Source organism: Gorilla gorilla, chromosome 13 (genome assembly GCF_029281585.2).
Source record: "Gorilla gorilla gorilla isolate KB3781 chromosome 13, NHGRI_mGorGor1-v2.1_pri, whole genome shotgun sequence".
Taxonomy (NCBI): Eukaryota; Metazoa; Chordata; class Mammalia; order Primates; family Hominidae; genus Gorilla; species Gorilla gorilla.
Window position 1 is genome coordinate 49,512,154 of NC_073237.2, and position 26,052 is coordinate 49,538,205.

A 26,052-nucleotide genomic window follows, 5' to 3' on the forward strand; every position below is an offset into this window, starting at 1 on the left:
AAAAGACAAAGCTGAACTATATATATTAGGTTTGATTTCCACAATGTATGGGTTAGCTATTCTGAAATTACTTTCTGTGTATGGTAGGACTGAGCAAATAAGTAAATATATTGATTATGCTGACAACCAGATTTTCATAGTTTGAGAACAGGGATACCAATGAAAAACAGGAAGGCTGTGAGGAACACTGTAGTGTTTGGTGTTGGATTGTAATTAGAGGTATTAGTATGAATATCTGTGTGTATACACATGTGTATATATGCTTGTCCACTTATAGGTGTATATATGCACATTAACACTATTATAGGTGTATACAGATACATCTATATGTATCTATGGACACACACACATTCCCTAACTGCCTGCTAAAAAGACTTAGAAGCAAACAACAATAACAACAATGCACTTTTGTTTACAAATATCATGCCCCATTAAAAATAGATAGTGGTGCTAGAATTCATGACTGATTCCAGGGCCAGGGAAGATAAAAACCAAGATGAGCCTGAAACATATTCTTGGCTAAAAAGTAAAGATGTACTTAAAAAACAATGGGAGTTTGTATTAGGGTTCTTCAGAGAAACAGAACCAATAGGATGAATGGATCAATAAAAAACAAGAGACGTGTTATGAAAAAATGGCTCATGCAATAATGAAGGTCTTGGCAAGTCTCAAGATCTATGTGGCAAGCTGGAGACCTGGAAGAGCTGATGGTATAGTTTCCATGTGAGCCTGAGGGGCTGAGAACCAAGAGAATCAATGGTGTTGTTTCAGTCCAAAGGCCAGCAGATTCAAGACCTAGGGAGAAACAATATCTCAGTTAGTCTGAAGGCAGGAAAAATCGACCTCCCAGCTCGAAGGCCACCCGGCAGAAAGAATGCTCTCTTTTGTGAAGGAGAGCTAACTTTTTTTGTTCTGTTCAGGCCTTAGCTAATTGAATGAGGCCCACCCACATTAAAAGGGCAATTTGCTTTACTCAGCCTACTAATTTGAATGTTGATCTCATCCAAAAACATCCTCACAGAAACATTCATAATCATGTTTGACCAAATATCTGGGCATCCTGTGGTCCAATTAAGTTGACACATAAAATTAACCATCACAGGACTTATAAAAAAGAAAATAAATAACAACAATACAGGATTGTAACTCACTGAATAAAGTAAGAATTGTGAGTCCATAGTGACAATAAGTGAATAAATAAAAGAAAAAAGAAATCTCTTTCTTACAGGAGAAATTCAGGAATGATGGAGTTAGAAGATCACTAATTTGCAAACACCATAAAAATGAAGACAAACACAAATTTAGGGGAAATCTACAAAATGCATAGCCCAAGCATTTACAAAAGTTTACTGTCATTAAAAACAAAAGCCGAGGAACTGTTTCACATTGAAAGAGACTAAAGAGATACAACATCTGAATGCAATGAGTGATCCAAGATTAAATCCTGGATCTCAAAAAAATTTGCTATGATGGACATTATTGAGACAATACAGCATGAAAGTATTGTGTAAGTGTAAAATCTCCTGATACTAATTTTTATACTGTGATTATATAACAAAATGCCCTTTTTCTAAGGAAACATACAGTGAAGTATTTAGGGATAAAAGAACAAGATATACACAACTTGCCCAACTTGTTCAGAAAGTGTGTGTGTATCTAGAAAGAGACAGACAGAGACAGAGAAACAAAGAAAGATAAAGCAAATATGGCAAATTGTTAATTGGTAAATCCAAGTGAACAGTGTAGAACAGTTCTTTGTAGTATTCTTACAAGTTTTCTATAAGTGAGAAGTTATTTCAAAATAGTTTTTAGAGTTATTTTTAAAAACCGAGTGTTTATTTTACAGTGTTGTTATAAAGACTAAATAAAAGAATCCATAAGAAGGGATTAAAACAGAGCCTGGAATAGAGGAAAAAACTCAGGTTTTTAGCTATTAATAATAATGTGAATATAATATCAACATATTAATATTTGATCAATATGTTAATTTATATACATATAATTATATTAATATCAACATATACATCAAAATACTTGATATCAATATTATATTAATATACAATCAATATATTTATTATGTCAATAGCATCAATACATTCATATTAAATACATATATATGTATAATACATATATAATACATAAATATATATATTTATATATTTATATATTTTATATATATATATTTTGAGACAGAATCTCTCTCTGTCATCCTAGCTAGAGTGCAGTGGGGAGATCTCAGCTTGCTGCAACCTCTGCTTCCTGGGTTCAAGAGATTCTCGTGTCTCAGCCTCCTGAGTAGCTGGGATTACAGGCATGTGCCACCAAACCTGGCTAATTTTTGTATTTTTAGTAGTGATGAGGTTTCACCATGTTGCTCAGGCTGGTCTCGAACTCCTAGCCTCAAATGACCCACCTGCCTCGGCCTCCCAAAGTGCTGGGACTACAGGGATGAGCCACTGCATCCTGCCTGTACTAATATTAATGTAATATCACTATATTACCTATTGAAGTAACTAATTTTTTTAATTACATAATATCATATTATGGCTTGCTTTTTTCACTTAAATTATACCATAATTGATATGATTTTTCAGACTCTTGGCCTCAAGCAATCCTCCCACCTCAGCTTCCCAAAGTGCAGGGATTATAGGTGTGAGCCATCGTACCTAGCCTAGTAATTTGAATTTTAAAGAGGTGTGGTAGTTTATTTTTTGTATATATCACAATTTAAAAAATTTTCTAATTTTAGGTGTTTGTTGTTTCTAATTCTTTTCTTTTAGAGATAAATAATACCTGATGATCAAAGTATTATATATAAAATTACTTATACATTCATAAAATAACTTGAAAGTTATAAATTTTTTTTCCTTTTCCTAATGATGTAGGACAGTGTCCTTTAAGTGATATTGCTAAGCCAAAGGACCAGACATTTAAAACTCTTTAGTTAGCTGCCAAATGGCTTTCCAGAAAGATTTCCCCTCTTTTCTCTTGCACTAGCAGGATATAAATGTGACTGTCTTATATTTCTCTCACCAACATTGCATATCATCAGTTATTTTTATCTTCAGAAAGAGCTGATTTCAGGGATTTCTGGATGATAGAATTTTGTTAGTTTTAAAAACTTTCTACTTTGTACTATTCTCTATTAAAAAAAGAAAAAAAAAAGAAGAGCTTAGTCGTGGCCAAAGTAATAGAGAACTGAATACAATGCAGATTGCATGCTCTTCATTGTCCACAAAGAAAAGCATGCTGCACCCTGGAAAATTAGAAGCCTCTTTGAGTGACTAGACCTCAGATAGCTTTTCCGTGAGGGTCTCATATGCTGGATAGCTGTTTTTTTGGCATTAGATAGACCTGACTTCTATTCTTTGTTCTTTTAATTTACAGCTCCTAAGCCTGTATTTTCTATGGGCAAAATCATAATAAAAGTGCTTTCCTCACAGTATTGTTGAGAGTTTTAAAGTTTTAAATGAAGTGAAGCATACAAAGTGGTAGCATACTACATGTCTTATAAATATTAGTTTTTAAAAATTCCTGATGTAATTAATATTTTTAAAGCTACAATCCTAACAATAAATGAAACAATGGGTGTTCTACATGTATACACAGTGTCCCTTAATGTAAGTCAAGAGAAAAGTATTGCCAAAGTGTAACCCACAGAAAGCAAATTCTGTGGGAGGTTAAAAGTTGTCCTAGGATTAGAATCCTTGACTCCAGTGACTGTAGCTTAGTAATGAACTGAACCAAAGGTCTGTTTGCCAGATGACCGCATCATAAATGCTCGATTACATTCGCCCAGGAGACCACCAAAGAGCAGCCCCCTGCTAGTTAGATTCTGAACTAAGATTTTTTTTAGAGAGGAGAACATTTACTTGGTTTGGTTCTAAAAGTAACAAAATCAACAGGTTTTTAGCATATAAAATACCATAAAACAGCATTTAGATAACCTATGAATCAGACATGTTTAAAGAGATGTGGCCATTTCAAGATTCTTTAAATCAGTGTTGGCTTGACTGAAAAGATATCTAACATATCCTACTGCCAAGAGACCACTTAACAGAGCAATTGTCTACTTTCAAGTGGCTCTAAAGGAAATAGAGTTCCCCCAGCTCTAGGTTCTTACTATAAAACCAGATCATTAGTTGTAAAAGTGCTGCTAAATTTAAGGTTTTTTAAGGTTTAAAACAATGGATGTTGAAAAATTAAGGTTTTTTCCCCCTGTTTATTTCTCCAGGAAACAGTCACCATAAAATGCATTTGCTTGCCTCTTGATAGTAAGCAGATGCTACACTCCCACAAAACAGAGCTCAAGAAACCTTTGCCTAGGGGGCAGAATCTGCCATAAATGTCTCAAGATATTTACTTGGCCAAGATTTATGTTACATTGCAATTAAGCATAATCTTAAAAGAAATCATCCATTTAATTAATATTTATGTATACTAGTAAATAATTTGAAAACATATGCTATAAATTTCTAATATGGAGTAGAAAGGCAATGTGCCATTGCATGGATGCATAGACATAGAAATAGAGCTTGGTTTAAAGAAAAAGAAATTCTGAACCCTCTTGGATGTTGCCTCTTTTCTAAATTCCCAAGTAAAAAAAAAAAAAAAAACAGAAATAAATTCCCAAGTTTCAATTTGTGTAATGGGGGCCATTAATTTACATTGATGAACACTTTTTTTTTTTTAATGTAGAGGTAAACTCAGTGATGCCTGAAAATACTCAGGTGAAGAGCCTTTGTTTGCAGCAGTTTATGAAAATAGATGGGGCATTTTATCAGCTATTCTGGGGAAATTGCCTCCCTAACTCTGCAGCTGTCCAGGAATGCTTTATTGTGTCAGTAGTCTGGGAGTGTACAAAAGCATAGCAGGCCACATTTTCAAAGCTTGCTTTCTTTTCAAATTCTCTGATGACCATACGGCCCAACCTGTGACTATGGTAGCTGGCCTTTTTATAAAGGGAATTTATTATTGTTTTTGCTAAAGCTAAATTGCTGCTGAAATGTGATGACTTGCTTAGGAGAAAATACAACTTAGTGTTGATTTGCCATTCCCGGGTACTCTAAAGGATCTTCATTTAGAATGGAAGGATTTCTCCCCTCTCACTCTCTTGTTTTGGCAAGTATAGCCTTCCATCCTTCTGTTATAAAAACAGTTCCAACACCAAAAGTTGGCAGATTTGTGATCTTTCATTTCAGTCATGGGGGGATGGTTTAGAATTCTCTAGTCAAATTTAAGGAGGTAGTTTCAAAAGAAAAACTATTTCTTCACTCTCCATTCCAGCTCTCAAACCCAGCTCCTTCTCCCTAATTCCACAGTTTTACTACTAATAACAAAATAACTAATACCATATGATTTTTTCAAATGTAAAAGTTGGAAGTTTGTTTGTGTATGTATGTATGTGTATATTTATTTATTTATTTATTTTGAGACAGAGTCTTGCTCTGTTGTCCAGGCTGGAGTGCAATGGCACGATCTCAGCTCACTGCAACATCCACCTCCCAGATTCAAGAGATTCTCCTGCCTCAGCCTCCTGAAGAGCTGGGATTACAGGCACGCACCACCACACCTGGCTATTTTTTTTTTTTTTTTTTTTTGTATTTTTAGTAGAGATGGGGTTTCACATGGCATGTCCATGTTGGTCTAATGGATACTTGAACTCCCAACCTCAGGTGATCCATCTGCCTCAGCCTCTCAAAATGCTTAGATTACAGGTGTGAGCCACCACACCCAGTCAAAAGTTGGAAGTTTATACTTCATTTGTTTAAGCTTTATTTGGAGAAGTCAAAAAAGCTCCTTCTTAGTAGAAGGCATTGACTTATTTTGAAAGTGATTGATTATTCATTAATAAGTATTAAAATGCTTTTATATTTAGAAATTTTTGAAGCCTACCTAACCATGCTTAAAGGTACTCCTGGCTCTAAGTATCTGGCTCAGTTACTTCAGATTATTGGTATTCTTGTGAATGTAGCCGTAACAGAGTTTGTCTTTGTGATTTTAATCTCTTTAGCCACTCCCAAATTGAAACTATGATCTTTGTCTCCTTAAAACCAGACCACCTTACTCAGTAAACAATTCATGTTTTGCATTTTATGTGACATTTTAGTTGATTCTATAAATTAGAATTGGGCATGCCATTAATCTCAAGCAGAAATGGAAGTGTCAGACATTACTTAATAATAGGTTTAAGAAATAAATCAAATTGTGGAGGAAAATCCATCAAGTTGTGCAGAGCTTTAGAGAGAACAGAAAATTATTGATAAATCATGAGACAACTATTCAACACCTGGTTTTAGGAAAGGATTGCAAAAAGCTGTCTTTTTTTTTTTTTTTAATTTAAAAACTCAGTTGGTTCTCGGCCAGGCATGGTGGCTCACGCCTGTAATCCCAGCACTTTGGGAGGCCAAGGCGGGTGGATCACGAGGTCAGGAAATCGAGACCATCCTGGCTAACACGGTGAAACCCCATTTCTACTAAAAATACAAAAATTAGCTGGGCGTGGTGGTGGGCGCCTATAGTCCCAGCTACTCGGGAAGCTGAGGCAGGAGAGTGGCGTGAACCCGGGAGGCGGAGCTTGCAGTGAGCCGAGATCGTGCCACTGCACTCCAGCCTGGGCAACAGAGCGAGACTCCGTCTCAAAAAAAAAAACAAAAACAAAAAACAAACTCACTTGGTTCTCTTAAGGTACTTAACTGCTATCAGTCTGCTAAAGACAGTCTCCAGCCTTTTTATGGAATATGTATTAACTCTTAGTTCTTTCTCAGAAGATATATTTGCTTCTAGTTCCCATTAGACTATGCTTACTTTTAGTCAATGTAAAGACAAGATGGATACTTTTCTACCCTTCAAGTATAAAGATGCTTCCAGAAAATTAGCTTCTCTTAAGCTCTTTTCAGGTTTGGTGAGAGTAAGTTTTAGAGAAAAAAAATGATGTTGACTTTTTTTGAAGAAAACAATACCAGGAGGATAACATTGATTAAGAATTACGGAGTTACAAACTACTGAGATTCAAAGTTAACTTGGAGAATATTTACATAAAATTCTTACGTTCTGCTACATGGAAAGAGCACTAGATAGGGCATCACAGATACCTACGTTCCAATCCCAGTCCAGCCTGTTAGCTTTGTGGCCATGGCTCAATTCACTGAGCTCCTCTAGGTCAATTTCCTCAGCTGTAAAATCTGGAGACTAACACCTTTTCTTTTTTTCTTTTCTTTTTTTTTTTTTCTTGAGATGAAGTCTCACTCTGTCACCCAGGCTGGAGTGCAGTGGTGCAATCTGGCTCACTGCAGCCTCCACCTCCAGGGTTCAAGCGATTCTCCTGCCTCAGCCTCCCGAGTAGCTGGACTAACACCTTTTCTGTCTACCTAAGTTCTGAGCATTAAATAAAATCATGAATGTAAATATACAGTCATGAAGCGTGAAGCATGACACAATTTGTGGAGACAGAATAAATATCTTCCCACTATTCTTTGATGGAATATATAAGCCCTTCATTGTTTCTTAGTTTCCATAAGCCCTATTTTCTTTGATTCAGTCTTGGCTACTACAATCATGACTAAAGCCAGACTGATTGACGATCTTGTTACATAAGGAGATAGAAACTGCTAATCCAGGAGCTTGTTACATAAGGAGATTGAGACCATTTGCAAGACATTTACTTAGTAGTTCTCAAACTTTTTATTCTCAGGGTTACCTTTCACTCTAAAAAATATTGAAGACCCCAAAGAGCTTTTATATATGTGAGTTGTATCTATATATTTACTGTGTTAGAAATTAAAACAGAAATATTTATTTAAAAGAAACAATACCTTTATTACATGTAAACATTATTATTTTGATAAAAAATAACTATATCTTTGAAAATAAAAAATTGGTGAAAAAGTGGTGTTGTTTTATCTATTTGCAAGTCTCTTTAGTGTCTGACTTAATGGAAAACAGCTGGATCTTCACATCTGCTTCAGCATTCAATCTCTTGTGATGTCACATGTCATGTAGCCTCTGGAAAATTGCATTCTATACTTATGAGAGAATGTGAGCAAACAAGGAAAAGAATATCTTGGTATTATTATAAAAATAATTTGACCTCATGCATCCCCTGAAATGGTTTCAGAGACCAGTCATCCCTGACTCCTTTGAGGATTGCTGGCTTAGAAGATACTAAAAACATACATTGAGGCTGGGCATGGTGGCTCACACCTGTAATTCCAGCACTTTGGGAGGCTGAGGCAGGCAGATCACTTGATCCCAGAAGTTTGAGACCAGACTGAGCAACTCGGCAAAACCATGTCTCTACAAAAAATACAAAACTTAGCCAGATGAGGTAATAATGTGCACCCAGTTCCAGCTACTCCAGAGGGTGAGGTGGGAGGATTGCTAGAGCCTGGGAGAGGGACGCTACAGTGAGCCGAGATTGGGCCATTGTATTCTAGCCTGGCGACAGAGTGAGAATCTGTCTCAAATAAAGAAATAAAATAAAAAATAAAAACACATATTGCATTTTATGTTGTGATGAGGGTACCTCCTTGAAGAATGATACCTGAATCTGATTTAGTAATCATACAGATTTTACTAGGCTGTCATTTAAAAACATGATGAGTTAACAGTAATCTCCTGTGATTTTAATAATTATTCTTTTAAAAATATTTATTTATTTATTTATTTATATATTTATTTATTTATTTATTTATTGAGACAGAGTTTTGCTCTTTTTGCCCAGGCTGGAGTGCAATGGCATGATCTCAGCTCACTGCAACCTCTGCCTCTCGGATTCAAGTGATTCTCCTGCCTCAGCCTCCCAAGTTGCTGAGATTACAGGTGTGCGCCACCACACTTGGCTAATTTTTTTATTTTTAGTAGAGACAGGGTTTCACCATGTTGGCCAAGCTGGCCTTGGACTCCTGACCTCAGGTGATCTACCCACCTTGGCCTCCCAAAGTTCTGGGATTGCATGCGTGAGCCGCCGTGCCCAGCCCAACAATTATTCTTATAGCTAAAGATACACATTGTTTGTAGAGAAACCGAGTTTTCTGTTACTTCACTTGAATATAAGGGGATTAAATATCTTTTTGTAGTCAGAAAAGCTTCAGGACTCCTTGTCTGACTTCTACTGTCTAGTTTGCATAACCGGTGACTACTTTACAAACTCATTTCTTCGAACAACTTAAGAGGAGCAGTTCGCTCTGAAGCACATATAAGATGATATTCGTACTGCAAATGAGACTCGGGAAGGTAGGGGTTTTGCCTCAAGTCACACAACAGCTTAATGGAAAAACTGCAAAAGGAGCCCAAAGTGCTTTGATCACAACTCATTCTTGTCCATTTGGTTGGAAAACTCAACTTTTAGTAAAAATAGGAAAAATGCACTCAACCTAAGAGCACATTAGAATGCTTGTTATATGCTCCTGTAGTGACTTTCACTTCCCCTCATGACCCTCATCATGTTCCCATTTCTAGTTAGATGTCCTCCTCTAATTAGATGGTAAGCCTCATGAAGAGAAGCTCACACCTGCCTTGCTCACTGTTGTAGTCCTGTATTTAGTCAGGGCTTTCCAGAGAAACAAAATCAATAGGCAATATATACATATATAGAAAAAGATTTATCATGAGGGATCACCTCATGCAGTTATGGAGGCTGAGAAGTCTCATGATCTGCCACTTGTAAGCTGGAGACCCTCAAAAACCAATGGTGTGGGTCCAGTTCAAACCCAAAGGACTGAGAACCAGAGGAGCTGATAGTGTAAGTCCCAGTCTGAGTCCAAAGGCCTGAGAACCAGGAGTGCCAGTGTCTGAAGGCCAGAGAAGATAAATGTTCCAGCTCAAGCAGAGAGCAAATTTGCCCATCCTCTGTCTTTTTGTTTTATTGAGGTCTTCAGTGGATTGGATGATTCCCGCCTGCACTAGTGAAAGTGATCTTCTTTACTCTTTTTACCAATTCAAATGATAATGTCTTCCAGAAATACCCTCACAAACCTGGAAATAATGTTTTACCAGCTATTTGGGCATTCCTTAGCCCAGTCAAGTTGACACATAAAATTAACAATCACAATTCCTGACACATAGCAGGTGTTAAACCAATATTTATTGGCTTATTGACTCTAATAAATCCACAGATTTAGTCAGGCTAGGGTTGACTGGACTTGGAAGTTAATGCTATTACTTAAAACTCTGTTTCAAAATGCTGTGGCTAAAACATACAACAGTTTATGATATAGCAATTTCAGACCTGAAAATATACGGAAGAGAAATTAGTACATAGGTCCACCTAAAGAGAAATTAGTACACAGGTCCGCCTAAAGAGAAATTAGTACATAGGTCCACCTAAAGAGAAATTAGTACACAGGTCCACCTAAAGATATACACAAGAATGTCCATAGCAACTTTATTCATAATGGCCCCAAGCTAGAAACAATCCAAATGTCCACTAACAGAGAATGGATAAATAATTTGTTTAATATTCATGCAATAATATGCAGTCATAATGAAGAAACTATTTGTATGTGAAAGACGTGGATAAATTTCACAGACGAATGACAATACAAACTATATTATTCCATGTATACAAAGTTCAAGAAAAACAAAACTCATCTACAGAATCAATAGATGACATATAGATATATAGAAAAAGATTTATCATGAGGGTTTGGCCCATGCAATTATGGAAACTGAGGAGTCTCATGATCTGCTCTCTGCAAGCTGGAGGCCCGTGAGAGCCAGTGTTGTGGGTTCAGTCCAAATCTGAAGTCCTAAGAAACAGAGGAGATGATAGTGTAAGTTCCAGTTTGAGTCCAGAGGCCTGAGAACCAGGAGTGGGGCTGAAATAGTGCTCAACTCCGAGTGCTGGCGGAGAGTATTGACTGGACATGGAAATGAGGAAATCTTTTGGGGTGCAGAAAATGTCCTATATCTTGATCTGAAGGTTGGTTACATGAGTGTAAATGAATGTGTAAATTCATCAAGCTCTACCCTTAATTAATGTGTTTTATGCACTTTATACATATTATACCTCAAAATATGTTTTTTTAGAAACCCCAGAATTGGTATTCTTTCTAGAGGACATTTTGAATCTGCAACGTGGAAAAAATTTTGCTATGCTCAAATTTTCAGAAGTGTCCTATTTTCTACATAAATAATATGATTAACTTCGATAATTAACATTTATGGTTGAACATATTATTCCATTTAAAATTTATGTCAACTCCTGGAGATGTCTAAAAGAAAAACCCTCATTTTATCCACAAGTAACTGAGGTTCTGAAAGATGAGGCCACTTCTCCAAGGTCACACAACTTGTAAATGCCAAGGCTTCCTTCAATCCCAGAGCCTCTGACTCTATACCACTATTGCTACCCGTGATTCCATGCATGACCAAGCTACTCCATTGTTCTTTTACAGATGTATTATATGGAACTGATCTGAATTCAAAATATTAACTTTCTTGCAGGTTCTTCATTTGTGAACAAATGACATTTTATGCTGAAGATAGGCTTGCACCTGAGAGTCAACAACAGGGCCTTGTTAGATCTGGGCTGTGCAGTGTTGTTAAGCTGTCCCATGATCCAGCAGATTAGAGCATTAGGGACATCCTGACACACTGAAGACTTGACATCACTTCAGATGAAAATGCTAAGATTGGTAGGTTTCTCCCTAACACAGGGAAATTAGAAATTATGAAATACATTGCAAAGACACAAGCCACATAACATGGAATGCTGGCTTGGAAAAAAAGGACCTGAGCTTATGTTTAATCCCACCCTTACCTCTGGGAACTTGGGCACATTTCTGGGTTTTGAATTTCTCTTCTGTAAAAAGAAGACCAATGGCCAGTTCAGCCATGGCCAGTTCATCACTAATATCCCTTGAAACTCCGTGAATATATTCTATGAATACAAGCCTTAGAGGCAGCCTCTTGCTGCAAAAATGCAGCTACAAGTCTTTGATTCTACTATGTGTGAGATGAACACAGTCATGCCAAAATCATAGTGTTTTATAATAATCAAACAAGTTAATGTTTATGAAATAGCTTTGGAAATTGAAAAAGGCTACCAAATATTGCATTACATATGCAATTTGCAATAATTGGAGTAATTAATACTCATTTGAGATCAGCCATATTGGAGTAGGTTAGATCACTCACATTCCTCTCTTCATGTACTGATCTAGTAACATTTGATCATCACTTCAGAGGTTACAGATGATGTGTTGCTGTCTATTGGATGATGCAGTTTATGGTTTTAAAATCCTAAGGGCCACCCTAAGAACCCAGGGTTACAATATGCTCAATATTTCTACTGATGATAGTGAAAAGTCAATTTCTAGAGGATTCTCTACTTAAGAAGACAAAAATCCTTGACAAATACCTGCTTGGTTCCAAGATATGGTGACATAAGTTAAGCAAAATAACAGATCAATGGAAAAGCATGGACAAGATAGGTAATAAATTCCTACTCCATTGGCTATAGTACTGAGCATTTACTTTGCTAAAAGGATGCTGGTTCAATGTGTCATGGAAGGAGTGCCCTGCAGAATAAATTTTGGTCTTGAAATTTTGGGAGGCTGAAGTTTCTGAGATCAAGTCAGGCCTTTTTGATCCCTCATAATTAGAGTTGTGACAGATCTAGGTGCCATTTTGTAACATTTAGTGATGACAAAGTATCTAGGGTATATTTTATGTCCAGACAACTTCTGGTGATGTCTAATTAAAGGACCCACTGGATCTAAGTCGAAGAATTCTAAAAAGATTTACATTCCCATTTCTCGGAAATAGATGATTAAAAAGACCCCCTACCCAGCCCTTAGTTACTATCCATGATTAGAAACTGTGGTATCAGCACTCTTCCCAGTATTCAGGGGCCCCATCAATAACACATGCCAAAATGCTCTAGAGGGGCCTCAGTAAGGAAAACAGAAGGCGTCAGGAAATTCTCCATCATTTTTCAGTGACAGCATTTGTCAGAGGAGGAAATTAGATTATAGAAAAATGCTGAATTAGATATCTTTATCAGTGACTGTTAAAACCCCAGGGAACAAGATAAAACTACTCTGAAGACAGTGGGGGTTGGTAAGTATGCTGCAAGAAACACAGCTCTGGTACACTGTTGGAGACATAGGGTGAATGTGAGAGTGAGAGCACACTTGTCAGGACTCAGAAGTGCAAACAGCCCTACTGAATTATCAAAGAATGCACAAGGATGGTTGATGGCAACCACACACATCGTTTGCTGTGTGTTATCAGAGGTTGCTGGAGATTGCTGGGGACTTGCTATATCATATCAAAGTCACAGCAATATGCCAAAGACATGGATGCCTTTCTGATTAGCATTATCTATCCAATGCAAACCTATTTGCTTATGACGTCCAGTGGCTCTCCAATGCCAACAGGGCAAAGACTAAGCTCTTTGGCAAGATATCAAAGGCTCTCCAAACTCTAGGTCTTGCTTGCCTATCTCACTTCATCTTCCTTTACCCTTGGCCTTCTGCTTTAAGCTTCAGTGACTCCCAACTTGTGATTTTTCTACTTGTAGCAAACTACTCACATACCCATGCCTGTGGTCTTAGAAAGACTGCTGGTTAAAATGACCCATCTGGTTTTCTATATCTGCTCCTTCCTATTCCTCCTTTTAGCATCAGCCCTGGCATTTATGTCCTCTGAGAAGCCTTCTGTGAATGTTTCTCTTAGCCCATCCTTGATCCTCCCATGGTATCTTATAATGCATACTACTGCAGATGCAGGTATTATATGACCTTCTTTACATTGTCCTGTGGTTGAATTTTAGGTAAGTGGTGCAAATGTTAATACACTGGTTACTGCTACTATTGCTACGTGTGATAAACTGTTCTTTGTCTTAAACTCACAAGTTTTGTGTCTTCTGCCAGCATTCAAGTAAATGTGGCAAGCTAATTTGTCAGCTTGCAAGTAGGGTAAAATCCCAGGCTTTTAATAGTTCATTGTATACATTATATTCATTGTTTTACTTCCAGCACCAAAGTAGTGGTTAACATATGCTTAGTGTTTAATAAATGTTAGATGAATGAATGAATTGACTTAATGCTATAGAATAAAAGCAAAGAAAAGCAGCCCAAAGTGATCAGTCCACTTAGACCATGTCTTTTCAATGGCACCTGTGCTTCTGCTTAGCCATCTCCAGTGTGTCTTCAGTGGTTGTCTAGTGTGGCTTCCAGAGTTTATTTCCTAACTACATTTTTATTGATGCCAGCAAAGAGAGCTCAGATACTTCTGTGACATTGTTTAGAGCATGAACCCAAATTGCACCATCATCAATGCCATTTCTTACATGCTTACCAGGGCAAGATGCAGTGAGAAGTATCATACAATTGAAGTTATATAGTTTATATAATTCCTATGAATTATTGGGCTAAAAAATAGATAACATTAAAAGCATAGTGTACTAAATGGGCTGTGCAAAACACAGAAGTATACAGTGCAGAAATTAAAGAAAGGCTTAACTAAATATTTGCAGCCTCTTGTGAACAAGGTTTAGTGTATATAATTTGTGTCTGAAGTGCTGGTATGGCTTTCTGAAATTGTATATTCTTTTTTCACCCCCATTTCATACTGGAAAACTTAGTCATGAAGTTAAAAGGTGAAATAAAATATGTAAGGTCAACTGCTTATAGCTAAAAAATTAGGGAAAGGGTCTGTAGACTCTAGAGAAGCTGCCTTATAATTTTCTTTTGCTTTCTGTTTAGAGCCAAGTCCACTTTATGAACAAAAAGTTTGAGAAGTATTTCTGATATAATTCCAGAGAAGACCTCCAAAAGATTCCTAGACATGGGGAAGTGTCATCTATTTAAAAAAATATTTAATTAGGCCCAGTGCAGTGGCTCACGCCTGTAATCCCAGCACTTTGGGAGGTCAAGGCGGGCAGATCACAAGGTCAGTAGTTGAAGACCAGCCCGGCCAATATGGTGAAACCCCATCTCTACTAAAAAATACAAAAATTAGCTGGGTGTGGCAGCACGTACCTGTAGTCCCAGCTACTCAGGAGGCTGAGGCAGGCTGAGGCTTGAACACGGGAGGCGGAGGTTGCAGTGAGCTGAGATCGTGCCACTGTACTCCAGCCTGGGCGACAGAGTGAAACCCCATCTTTGAGATCCAGAAGTAATGAGAGATAATTTGAAACTCTGAACAAAGAAACTTTTAGAAAAAAGCATTTTTTATCGTACTCCCACCCCCTACCTCAAACATATTTGGTTGAGTGAGTTGACTGTAAGTTGGGAACCTATCATAACTGTACTTGTAAGTAAAGACATGTTTTTAAAGAAACAATGATAAAGTTCATTGCATAGCTGGTCATTCTTCAAATAATGCCAGATCCTAAGTGATTTCAGGCTTGTTAAGTATATTCATACTGTTGTGAAATAGATCTCCAGAACTTTTTCATCTTGCAAAAACTGAAATTCCATACCCATTAAGCAACACCCCTCTCTGCCTCCCACCAGCCCCGGCAACCACCATTCTACTTTCAGTTTCTATAAATTTGACTACTTTAGACACTTCATATAAATGGAATCAAACAGTATTTGTCTTTTTGTGACTGACTTATTTCATTTAGCATAATATCCTCAAGGTTCTCCCACATTGTAGCGTATGCAAGACTTCCCCTTCTTCTAAAGGGTGAATAATATTCCATTGCATGAATAAATCACATTTGTTAATCCATTTGTCCATCTATGGATGTTTACATTGCTTCCATGTCTTGGCTATTGTGACGAATGCTCTGATGAGCGTGGGTGTTAAAATATCACTTCAAGACTGCTTTTAATTCTTTTGGCTATATGCCCAGAAGTGGGATGGCTGGATTATATGATAGTTTTATTTTTAATTTTTTGAAGAATTTCTATACTATTTTCCACAGAAGTATCACCATTTTATAATCCCACTAATAATGCACGATGTTCCAATTTCTTCTTGTGGAATTCTTAAGACTGTCTTTTCTCCTTGAGAAACTCCCTGGAGATTGTGACCAGCGATGTCATTGATTTTCAATCTGACTGAAGAATGTAATTTTCCTTCCAATTGCAAAGTGTGTACTCCCTAAGGAAAGGAGGAGAGAAGGGTCATCTCCATATATGTTAAGTAGAGAAAAATGTCAATAGTTAGATGCTGGGTAAATACTGCAGGAAAAGAAAGGTGTTTCAGTATACAGCATTTATTCAAATCAATGCACCTGACTTGGTGGCTAGATTTAAGTTAAAGTTTTTTCAGTCTGATGGACAAAGCAGATGTGTGAGCATGAATTCAATCGTGAAAAGTCTTTATTAAAATACAAAGAGTCAACATATGTCACGTGGGGGAGGCATATTACTAAGAATGTAAATTCTTAAGACAAAACCTTCCTATAGCCCATGTGATAAATCTCTTTTCTGTTCCTAGTCTTATGAAGGGCATATTATGATGCTTTAGGGCGCATTTATTTGTTGGACTTACCACAATTCATAATTAAGTATTTAGTTTTGTGATTATTTTTTAATATAGGAAATGAACACAGCATAAGGCCAGTGGCATGTTGTTTTTTTTTCTCATTGCATTTTCTTCAGTGATGAAGCTGGTGCCTGAGGCATTGTTGGAGGTTAATAGATACTTATGGAATGAAGGAATGGAGTGTGGTAGAAAGAGTCTTATTTTCTGAGGGAGGAGATACGAGTTCTATACTCAGAACCACTACTAAGTAGCTGTGATTTCTAAGGCAAGTGACTTAGTCTCTTGGTCTTGGTTTACCCATCTGTCAAATAAGGATTTCATATTTAAACACTTTTTTCCCCCAGACAGTGTTACTTGGGATCTTGGAGATTCTAGGAGGTGCCCTGAATTGCAGAATGCAAAAACCCAAGAGCTGGGGACACTTGGTCCTCCACCGCTACTTTCCAAACAAAGAGATCTACTTATTTCTGTTTTATATGTTAGGATACTATCAAAATGTTTATTTACAAAATGATTTCAATGCTTAAAAAATATTCAAAACCCATAATTTAAATTGGAAAATCTCTAAGTCTCCTTTTAGCAGCTAAATGCCTGGGCTTTCCTCATCCCCAGAATCTTCACTTTATCCAGGGTTTTGATAAAGTGTCACCTCCTCAGAGAGACCCTACTTGACCAACAAATCTCTTGGTATAATTTGTATTTATTACCTGGTATTATTCTCTATTTTGTGTGGCAGGTGTTAGTGTATAAATCTTATCTCCTCAACAGCACTGCAGGTTCTTTGGGAGTGAGGGCCACATAATGTATATCACTTTCTCCACCCTAATCAGTACTTAACATAAGGCCAGAAATGTAATGGATATTAGTATTCAACCTATTCATTCACAAATCTTTAGAGAACTACTCGTAATGGTTATCATACATTAGACACTTGACATTTACAAGTCTCTCAAGATACCATTTAATTTCTTCACCTTTAAAGTGGGGGAAAGAGTACTTTCTTCAAATGTTCATTTTGAAGAGTAATGAAGATCATGCATTAGATGAGAATAGCAAAGCTCTGATGAGCTGTAGATTCTGGGCTGGGGGTAAGGTTCACTCACTGTCTGAGTGATTAGTGCTATGTCTCTCCCCTACTCAAAACCCTTTAGTAGCTCCCTCTTGCCTCAAAGATTGAACTAGACATATGTTATGGTGCCTGACCAGCTTTCCTATCCCTCTTCCCTGCTACCATTTCTAAAATCTTTTCCCACCCCATGTGATTCTGATGTGTCCACATCCAAAGCCCCCACTCCTTCCCCAGTTGTTCTGTCTTTTTTTTGCTAAAACTATTATGAACGATGACTCTCTTCTTTTTGGTTCACAAGTCATAGGTATGCAGGCCTACATTGCTGCTATTCTTCTTTCCCGTGAAAAAGCCTGTAGTGCACTAGGAGCAAATAAGGTTAATATGCAAAGTAATGTGGAGACAGAGCTTGCTGATAGAGAGAGAAAGAACTGATGCTATTATTTAAGTCCCTAGATCCACTCAAGGTAGTAGGGTTGTTGTCAGGGTTAAATGAGTTAATAATGGGAGTGCTGCAGCCACTGCCACCGATTCCCGATCTCATTGCCACACGCCCCGACGACCGCCTGATGTGCATTCCTGATTCCTTTTGGTTCCAAGTCCAATGTGGCAACTCTCAAGGATCAGCTGCTTCATAATCTTCTAAAGGAAGAACAGACCGCCCAGAATAAGATTACAGTTGTTGGGGTTGGTGCTGTTGGCATGGCCTGTGCCATCAATATCTTAATGAAGGACTTGGCAGATGAACTTGATCTTGTTGATGTCGTCGAAGACAAATTGAAGGGAGAGATGATGGATCTCCAACATGGCAGCATTTTCCTTAGAACACCAAAGATTGTCTCTGGCAAAGACTATAACGTAACTGCAAACTCCAAACTGGTAATTATCATGGCTGGGACATGTCAGCAAGAGGGAGAAAGCCGTCTCAATTTGGTCCAGCGTAACGTGAACATCTTTAAATTCATCATTCTTAATGTTGTAAAATACAGCCTGAACTGCAAGTTGCTTATTGTTTCAAATCCAGTGGATATCTTGACCTACGTGGCTTGGAAGATAAGAGGTTTTCCCAAAAACCGTGTTATTGGAAGTGGTTGCAATCTGGATTCAGCCCAATTCCGTTACCTGATGGGGGAAAGGCTGGGAGTTCACCCATTAAGCTGTCATGGGTGGGTCCTTGGGGAACATGGAGATTCCAGTGCACCTGTATGGAGTGGAATGAATGTTGCTGGTGTCTCCCTGAAGACTCCGCACCCAGATTTAGAGACTGATAAACATAAGGAACAGTGGAAAGAGGTTCACAAACTGGTGGTTGAGAGTGCTTATGAGGTGATCAAACTCAAAGGCTACACATGCTGGGCCATTGGACTCTCTGTAGCAGATTTGGCAGAGAGTACAATGAAGAATCTTAGGCAAGTGCACCCAGTTTTCACCATGATTAAGGGTCTTTATGGAATAAACGATGATGTCTTCCTTAGGGTTCCTTGCATTTTGGGACAGAATGGAATCTCAGACCTTGTGAAGGTGACTCTGACTCCTGAGGAAGAGGCCTGTTTGAAGAAGAGTGCCGATACACTTTGGGGGATCCAAAAAGAGCTGCAATTTTAAAGTCTTCTGATGTCATGTCATTTTACTGTCTAGGCTACAACAGGATTCTAGTTGGAGGTTGTACATGCTGTCCTTTTTATCTGATCTGTGATTAAAGCAGTAATATTTTAAGATGGACTGGGAAAAACATCAACTCCTCAAGTTAGAAACAGGAATGATTTGTAAAATCCACAGCTATATCCTGATGCTGGATGGTATTAATCTTGTGTAGTCCTAAACTGGTTAGTGTGAAGTAGTTCTGCCACCTCTGACGCACCACTGCCAATGCTGTTCATGCTGCATTTGCCCCTTGAGCCAGGTGGATGTTTACCGTGAGTTATATAACTTCCTGGCTCCTTCACTGAACATGCCTAGTCCAACATTTTTTCCCAATCAGTCACATCCTGGGATCCAGTGTATAAATCCAATATCGTATGTCTTGTGCATAATTGTTCCAAAGGATCTTATTTTGTGAACTATATGTATCAGCAGTGTACATTACCATATAATGTAAAAAGATCTACATGTAAACAATGCAACTAACTATCCAAGTGTTATACCAACTAAAACCCCCAATAAACCTTGAACAGTGAAAAAATAAATAAATAAATGAGTTAATAATGCATGTAAATAAAAACGTACATAAGAGTGTATATGTTCAATAATTATTTGCTGTCCTCAATCATATCTCAATGTATAATATTTCTATGTATTCTTATCTTACTTCTCCAACTAGACTGTAAAGTTTTTGAGAGCAGGCACTAGGTCCTACTCAGCACTTGGCCTACACTTAGGTCCAGTAACCCTCGTTGAAGGGATCAGCATATTTCTGTGAGGCACAACCAGTGTGTGGCTTCAGCGTCAGCTTTCCAAACAGTCTGTGATTTTGTTAGTAGAATTGTGAAATTTACTCCTAATATGTGGAAAGCATCTTTGCCTGTGGTTTTATTTTGTTAATTTCATTGTGTTCTAACTTAGGCTAAATTGCCATGATGTTTTTGTGCGAAAACTGATTTTATTTTTATTTTTCATCATGCAAAATGTCTTTTGAGAAAGCTGGAGTTAGGACATTTTTCTAGAGTCACATTTTAAAAAATTAAGGTCAGTAAGCAAAGACTCCCAACTCCTTGAGTTATGCTTGGAAAAATAAAATTGCTCCTGGTGCTAAGCTTTGAAATTACTAAATCACTCTCAAGTCCCACACAGATTGTTAAAATGGAAAACATCTGAAAATTAAATTCTTTATGTTGCCTTTGGTGCATCTTCCCCCTTTCTGTAAAAGGTGGAGATAAAAAGGATTCCTGATGATTTTTTCATGTTTTTAATGCATGTGCAAAATTCTTATGTCTAGTTAATGCTAGCATTTGAAGCTGTGTTCAAGTTAATTATTAATGAAAAAAATGCATTGCCTCTTTGATTTTCAGTTGTGAAGGCAGAGTGGAATGGAAGCTGTCAGTTTATTCTGATTTCCTTTCTGAAATTAGTGGAAAAATGTGGAAATGATAATATAATTAGTAGAATTTTTACCCTGAAGTTTCCATATCTACACACAATAGCCTTGAATATGGAGGATGGGAAATGTTTGCGCAAACAGATTCACTGAAGCACATGATTTGAGTATAAGCCCTTGTAAAGTTAGGGGACCTGAATCCCTCATCCTTTCAGATCCAGCTGGACCATTAGCTCCAGAAATAAAACAAAGTGCTGGGAGAAGGATTCCTTTGTTGTTAGTAGCTACATGCTTGCACGATGTGTGCGTGTGTGTATTTGGAAGCCTGTCCCTTCAGTGTCTCTCCAGTCAGGAGCATCTTCTTCAAAGCCTTCATGCAGACGATTCCTTTAAAGCCTGCCTCTTGTCTGAAATAAAACAATAGCCTGCTAGCAGCCTGGAAGCCCTTGAGGTAATTGGTGAATTGAAATTGGTATGTATCTTTTTCATCTATGCTTTTATTTTTACCACAGATGTACAAATAAACAATCGTGTTGGTTTTTTGTTTTTAAAAATTACATATTATTCTGTCCATCTTTTTAAAAATAGTTTTATTGAGGTATAATTGATATATAAAAATTGCACACATTTAACATACACAATTTGATGAGTTTGAACATATGTGCATAATAGATAATCAAGGTAATAGATAAATCGACCACCTCCAAAAATTTCCTTGTGCCTCTTTGTTTTTTGCTTTGTTTCATTTTGTTTTGTTGTAAGAATACTTAACATGAGATCTATCTTAACAAATTTCTAAATACAATATGCCCTTGTTACCTATAGGCACAATGTTGTATGGCAAATCTCTAGAACTTATTAATCCTGCATAACTGAAGCATTGTACCCATTGAACAGCGCCTTGTTTCTCCTGCCTCCAAGTCCCTGGCAGTTACCCTTCTACTCTCGGTGCCTATGAGTTTAACTATTTTATATACCACATATAAGTGGAATCATGCAGTATTTGTCCTTCTATGGCTAGCTTATTTCACTTAGCATAATTTCCTCCAGATTCATCCATCTTGTCTCATATGGCAAGATTTTCTTCTTTTCAAAGGCCGAATAATATCCCATTGTGTATATATACCACACTTTCTTTACCCATTTATCTGTTGATAGACACTTAGGTTGTTTCTGTATCTTGGCTACTCTGAATAGTGCTGCAGTGAACATTGGAGTGCAGATATCTCTTCAAGATCCTGATTTCCATTCTTTTGGATATACATGCAAAAGCGGGACGGCTGAATCACATGATAGTTCTATTTTTCATTTTTAGAGGAACCACCACACTTTTTTTTTATAGTGGCTGCATCGTTTTACCTTCTCAGCAAGAAGGTACAAGGGTTCCAATTTCTCCACATCTTCATCAACATTTATCTTTTGCTTTTATTTTTTATAATTGTGATGGTTAATACTTAGCATCAACCTGATTGGATTGAAGGATGCATAGTATTGATCCTGAGTGTGTCTGTGAGGGTGTTGCCAAAGGAGATTAACATTTGACTCCTTGGGCTGGAAAAGGCAGACCCATCCTTAATCTGGGTGGGCACTGCCTAATTAGCTGCCAGAATGACCAGAATAAAAGCAGGTAGAAGAATGTGGAGAGATGAGACTGGCTTAGCCTCCCAGCCTGTATCTTTGTCCCATGCTGGATGCTTTCTGCCCTCGTACATCAGACTCCATGTTCTTCAGCGTTGGAACTCTGACTGGCTTCCTTGTTCCTCAGCTTGCAGAGGACCTATTGTGGGACCTGTGATCATGTGAGTAATACTCCTTAATAACCCCTCCCCTTTTTATATACACCTATCCTATTCTGTCCCTCCAGAGAACCCTGACTAATAAAGTAATATCCATCTTAATAGTGTGAAATAATATCTCATTGCGGTTTTGATTTGCATTTCCCTGAAGATTAGTTGCATCAAGCATTTTTTATATACCTTTTGGCTATTTTTATATCTTAAAGAAATGTCTGTTGAATTTTTTTGCCCATTTAAAAATGTCTATTGAAATTTTGCCCATTTTTTAATTGAGTTGCAGGAGTTCCTTGTATATTTTGGATATTAATCCCTTATCAGAAATATGATTTGCAAATATTTTTCCCTGTTCTATGGGTTACCTTTTAATCTGTTGAATGTTTTGTTTACTGTGCAGAAGATTTTTAGTCTGATGTAGTTTTACTTGTCTAATTTTGCTTTTGTTACTTCTGGCATTTTTTTTTTTTTTTGGAGTTTTCCTCCTCAGTGATTCTTGTTCTAATGTTACTTATATTTTTGGTGTTATATCCAACAAATCATTGCTAAGCCTAATGTCATAAAGCTTTTCCCCTACGTTTTCTTCTACAAGTTTCATAGTTTCATGTGTAACACTTAAGTTTTTAATCTATTTTGAGGTGATTTTTGTATATTTTGTAAGCTAAGGGCCCAATTTCATTCTTCTGCATGTGAATATTCAGTTTTGCCAACACCATCAGTTGAAAAACTGTCTCTTCCCCATTGCGTATTTGTGTAACCCTTGTCAAAGATCAGTTGACTGTACATGCCTGGGTTTATTTCTGGGCTCTTTATTCTGTTCCATTGGTCTCTATCTCTGTTTTTATGTCAGTATCACACTGTTTTGATTAATATAGCTTTGTATTATATTTTGAAATCAGGAGGTGTTGTGTCTCCAGTTTTCTTCTTTTTTTTAAGATTGTTTTGGCCATTTCGAATCTTTTGTGATTTCGTATGAATTTTATGATTTTTTTCTAGGTATAAAAGGAGTTTACCTAAACACAATAAATGCCATATGAGAGGACTTTTAAAAATTGTGGAAAAATTAAATTAAAAAGTAAAAATAAAAAATAAATGCTTTATTTCTCAACATAAACTCCATGAAGTCCAAGATACTTTTGTAAATGATAATATCAGCTAATTAGTCTGTCCCTAAAGACCTGGAAATACTGACAGTTTAGCCATGTCAATGCAGTCTTTTTAACATTATTAGCTGAAGAAAAATGGGTTCTCTTTAGAGACTTTTTAAGGTTAGGGGAAAAAAGAAGTCAGAAGGAGCCAAATTTGGAGACTGTACGATGGATGTATAATGATTTCCCATCAAAAGTCTTGCAAAATGGCCATTGTTCAATTAAAGGAATGAGCAGCAGCATTGTCCTGGTGGAGCTGGACTCTGGCAAAGCTTTCCTGCGTGTTTTTCTGCTAAAGCTTTGGCTAACTTTCTTAAAACACTCCCATAGTAAGCAAATCTTATCGTTCTTTGGTCCTCCAGAAAGTTAACAAGCAAAATTCCTTGAACATCCGAAACAAGTTTGCCATGATCTTTGCTCTTGACTGGTCTGCTTTTGCTTTGGCTGGACAACTTTCACCTTTTGGTAGTCATTGCTTTGATTGTTCCTTGTCTTCAGGGGCATACTGGTAAAGCAGTGTTTTATCTTCTGTTGTAATTATTTGAAGAAATCCTTCAGGATCTTGATCCTCCTTGTTTAAAATTTCCATTGAAAACTCTGTTCTTGTCTACAGCTGATCACAGCACAATGGTTTTGGCACCACTCAAATGGTAAGTTTGCTCAACTTTAATTTTTTGGTCAGAATTGTGTAAGCTGAACCAACTGAGGTGTCTATGGTGTTGACTGTTGTTTGTGCTATTAATCATTGATTCTCTTCAATTAAGGTATGAACTAAATGAATTTTTTTTTCGCATTTTGATGTGGATGGTCTGCCCCTGTGAGCTTCATCTTCAACATTGTCTCATCTCTTCTTAAAATGAATTATCCATTTGCAAACTGCTGATTTCTGTGGGGGCATTTTCCCCACAAACTTTTCGTAAAGCACCAATGATTTCACTATTCTTCCACCGTAAATTTGATCTTTGCTCTTATTTCAATTTTAGCAGAATTCATGTTGCTCTGATAGCAGTTCTTTTCAAACTGGTGTCTTATAGTTGTTAGTGCCTCAAGCTAGACGTTCCAACATGTTATAACAAGTTAGTACAAATTTATTTTGGTGCAAAGAATTTTTGAAATCCATGTAAAGTTTTTTATAAAAACACTTTTTTTAAAAGTCCTCTTTACTTAGTAATAAATATAATCAAGATGAAAGTCTCATACGCTGTACACTAAAAACTACAAATCATTGCTAAAAATATTAAAGAAGGAACAAATAATTGGAAAGACAGCCCATGTTCATGGATTGGAAGACTTAATATAGTTAAAATGTCCATACTACCCAAAGTGATCTACAGATTCAGTGTAATCCTTATTAAAGCATGTTCCTGTACTTTTGCAATTTCCTTTTTTCTTTTTTCTTTTCTTTTTTTTTTGAAATGGAGTCTTGCTCTGTCACCCAGGCTGGAGTGCAGTGGTGTGATCTTGGCTCACTGCAACCACCACATCTAGGTTCAAGTGATTCTCCTGCTTCAGCTTCCCAAGTAGCTGGGATTACAGGCACCTACCACCATGCCCAGCTAATTTTTTTGGTATTTTTAGTAGAGATGGGGTTTCACCATGTTAGCCAGTCTGGTTTCAAACTCCTGACCTCAAGTGATCCACCCGCCTGGGCCTCCCAAAGTGCTAGGATTACAGGTGTGAGCCACTGCACCTGGCTGCAATTTGCTTTCTTTACTCAACATCTTTTTGGTTTAGATGATGGTTGTTTCAATATTTTTCAATTACAATGGCAAAGAATGTCAGGTTTAAGACTTTTTGTACACATATGAGAATCTAAGTGTAACTCTAGAAGTTAAAATGCCTAATTTAAGGTTTTTGGAATATTTACTTTTACTACAAATGGTCAAACTACTTTCTAAGTGTTTGTGACTATTTAAAACTTCCAGTAGCAACTAAGAGTTTTTCCCCCCCTTATCTTTTACCAGATTTAATTTATTTAATTTACCAGATTTAATTTATTGTAAGATTTTAAACGTTTTATTTATCTAAGAGAATCTCATTTTTAGTCTCCATTTGTACTGGCCTGATTGTTTGTGTAACTGGATGCTTTCATGTATTTATTAGCCATTTGTGTGTCTTCTCCTTTAATAAAAGGAGAATATTAAGATTTTTTTCTTAATGATTTATATAGGCTTCAGAAGCTTCTTTAAATTTTGAACATAAAGATTTTGTAATTTATTTTCATTGTGAGTACCTTCTCCCAATTTCTGTTTTTTTTTTTTAAAAAAAAAAAACTTAAAGTTTTTGCTCCATGGGAAATTTTAATTATTATATAAAATATATCAAGTTTTTCTTTTATAGCCTTTACTTATTGTGTCATACTTAAGAAATTTTCCCTTGATATTAAGAAGATATTCCTTGATTTTTTTGGTTCCAAAAGTTAAAGGCTTTGTTATCAAATTAAGATACTCAAATCAACTGCAATTTGTTTTGTTGTATAGTATGAGGTAAAGATCTAATGTTTTTTGATATATGATATGAAGTAGAGATCTAATGCTATGTTTTCCATACGGATAACCAACTGTCCTG

General features: G+C 36.9%; 2 protein-coding genes across 2 annotated transcripts in view; both read left to right on the plus strand.

The window, feature by feature from the left end:
* Window positions 1–26,052, plus strand: part of FREM1 (FRAS1 related extracellular matrix 1) — a 257,613-nt gene that overhangs the window by 51,970 nt on the left and 179,591 nt on the right. The gene's annotated exons all lie outside the window — the stretch shown is intronic.
* Window positions 16,190–19,250, plus strand: LOC101148215 (L-lactate dehydrogenase A chain-like). Its single transcript, XM_031014715.3, has one exon. It carries the CDS (start codon window positions 18,215–18,217, stop codon window positions 19,115–19,117), a length of 903 nt encoding a protein of 300 aa, XP_030870575.2. The 5' UTR covers window positions 16,190–18,214; the 3' UTR covers window positions 19,118–19,250.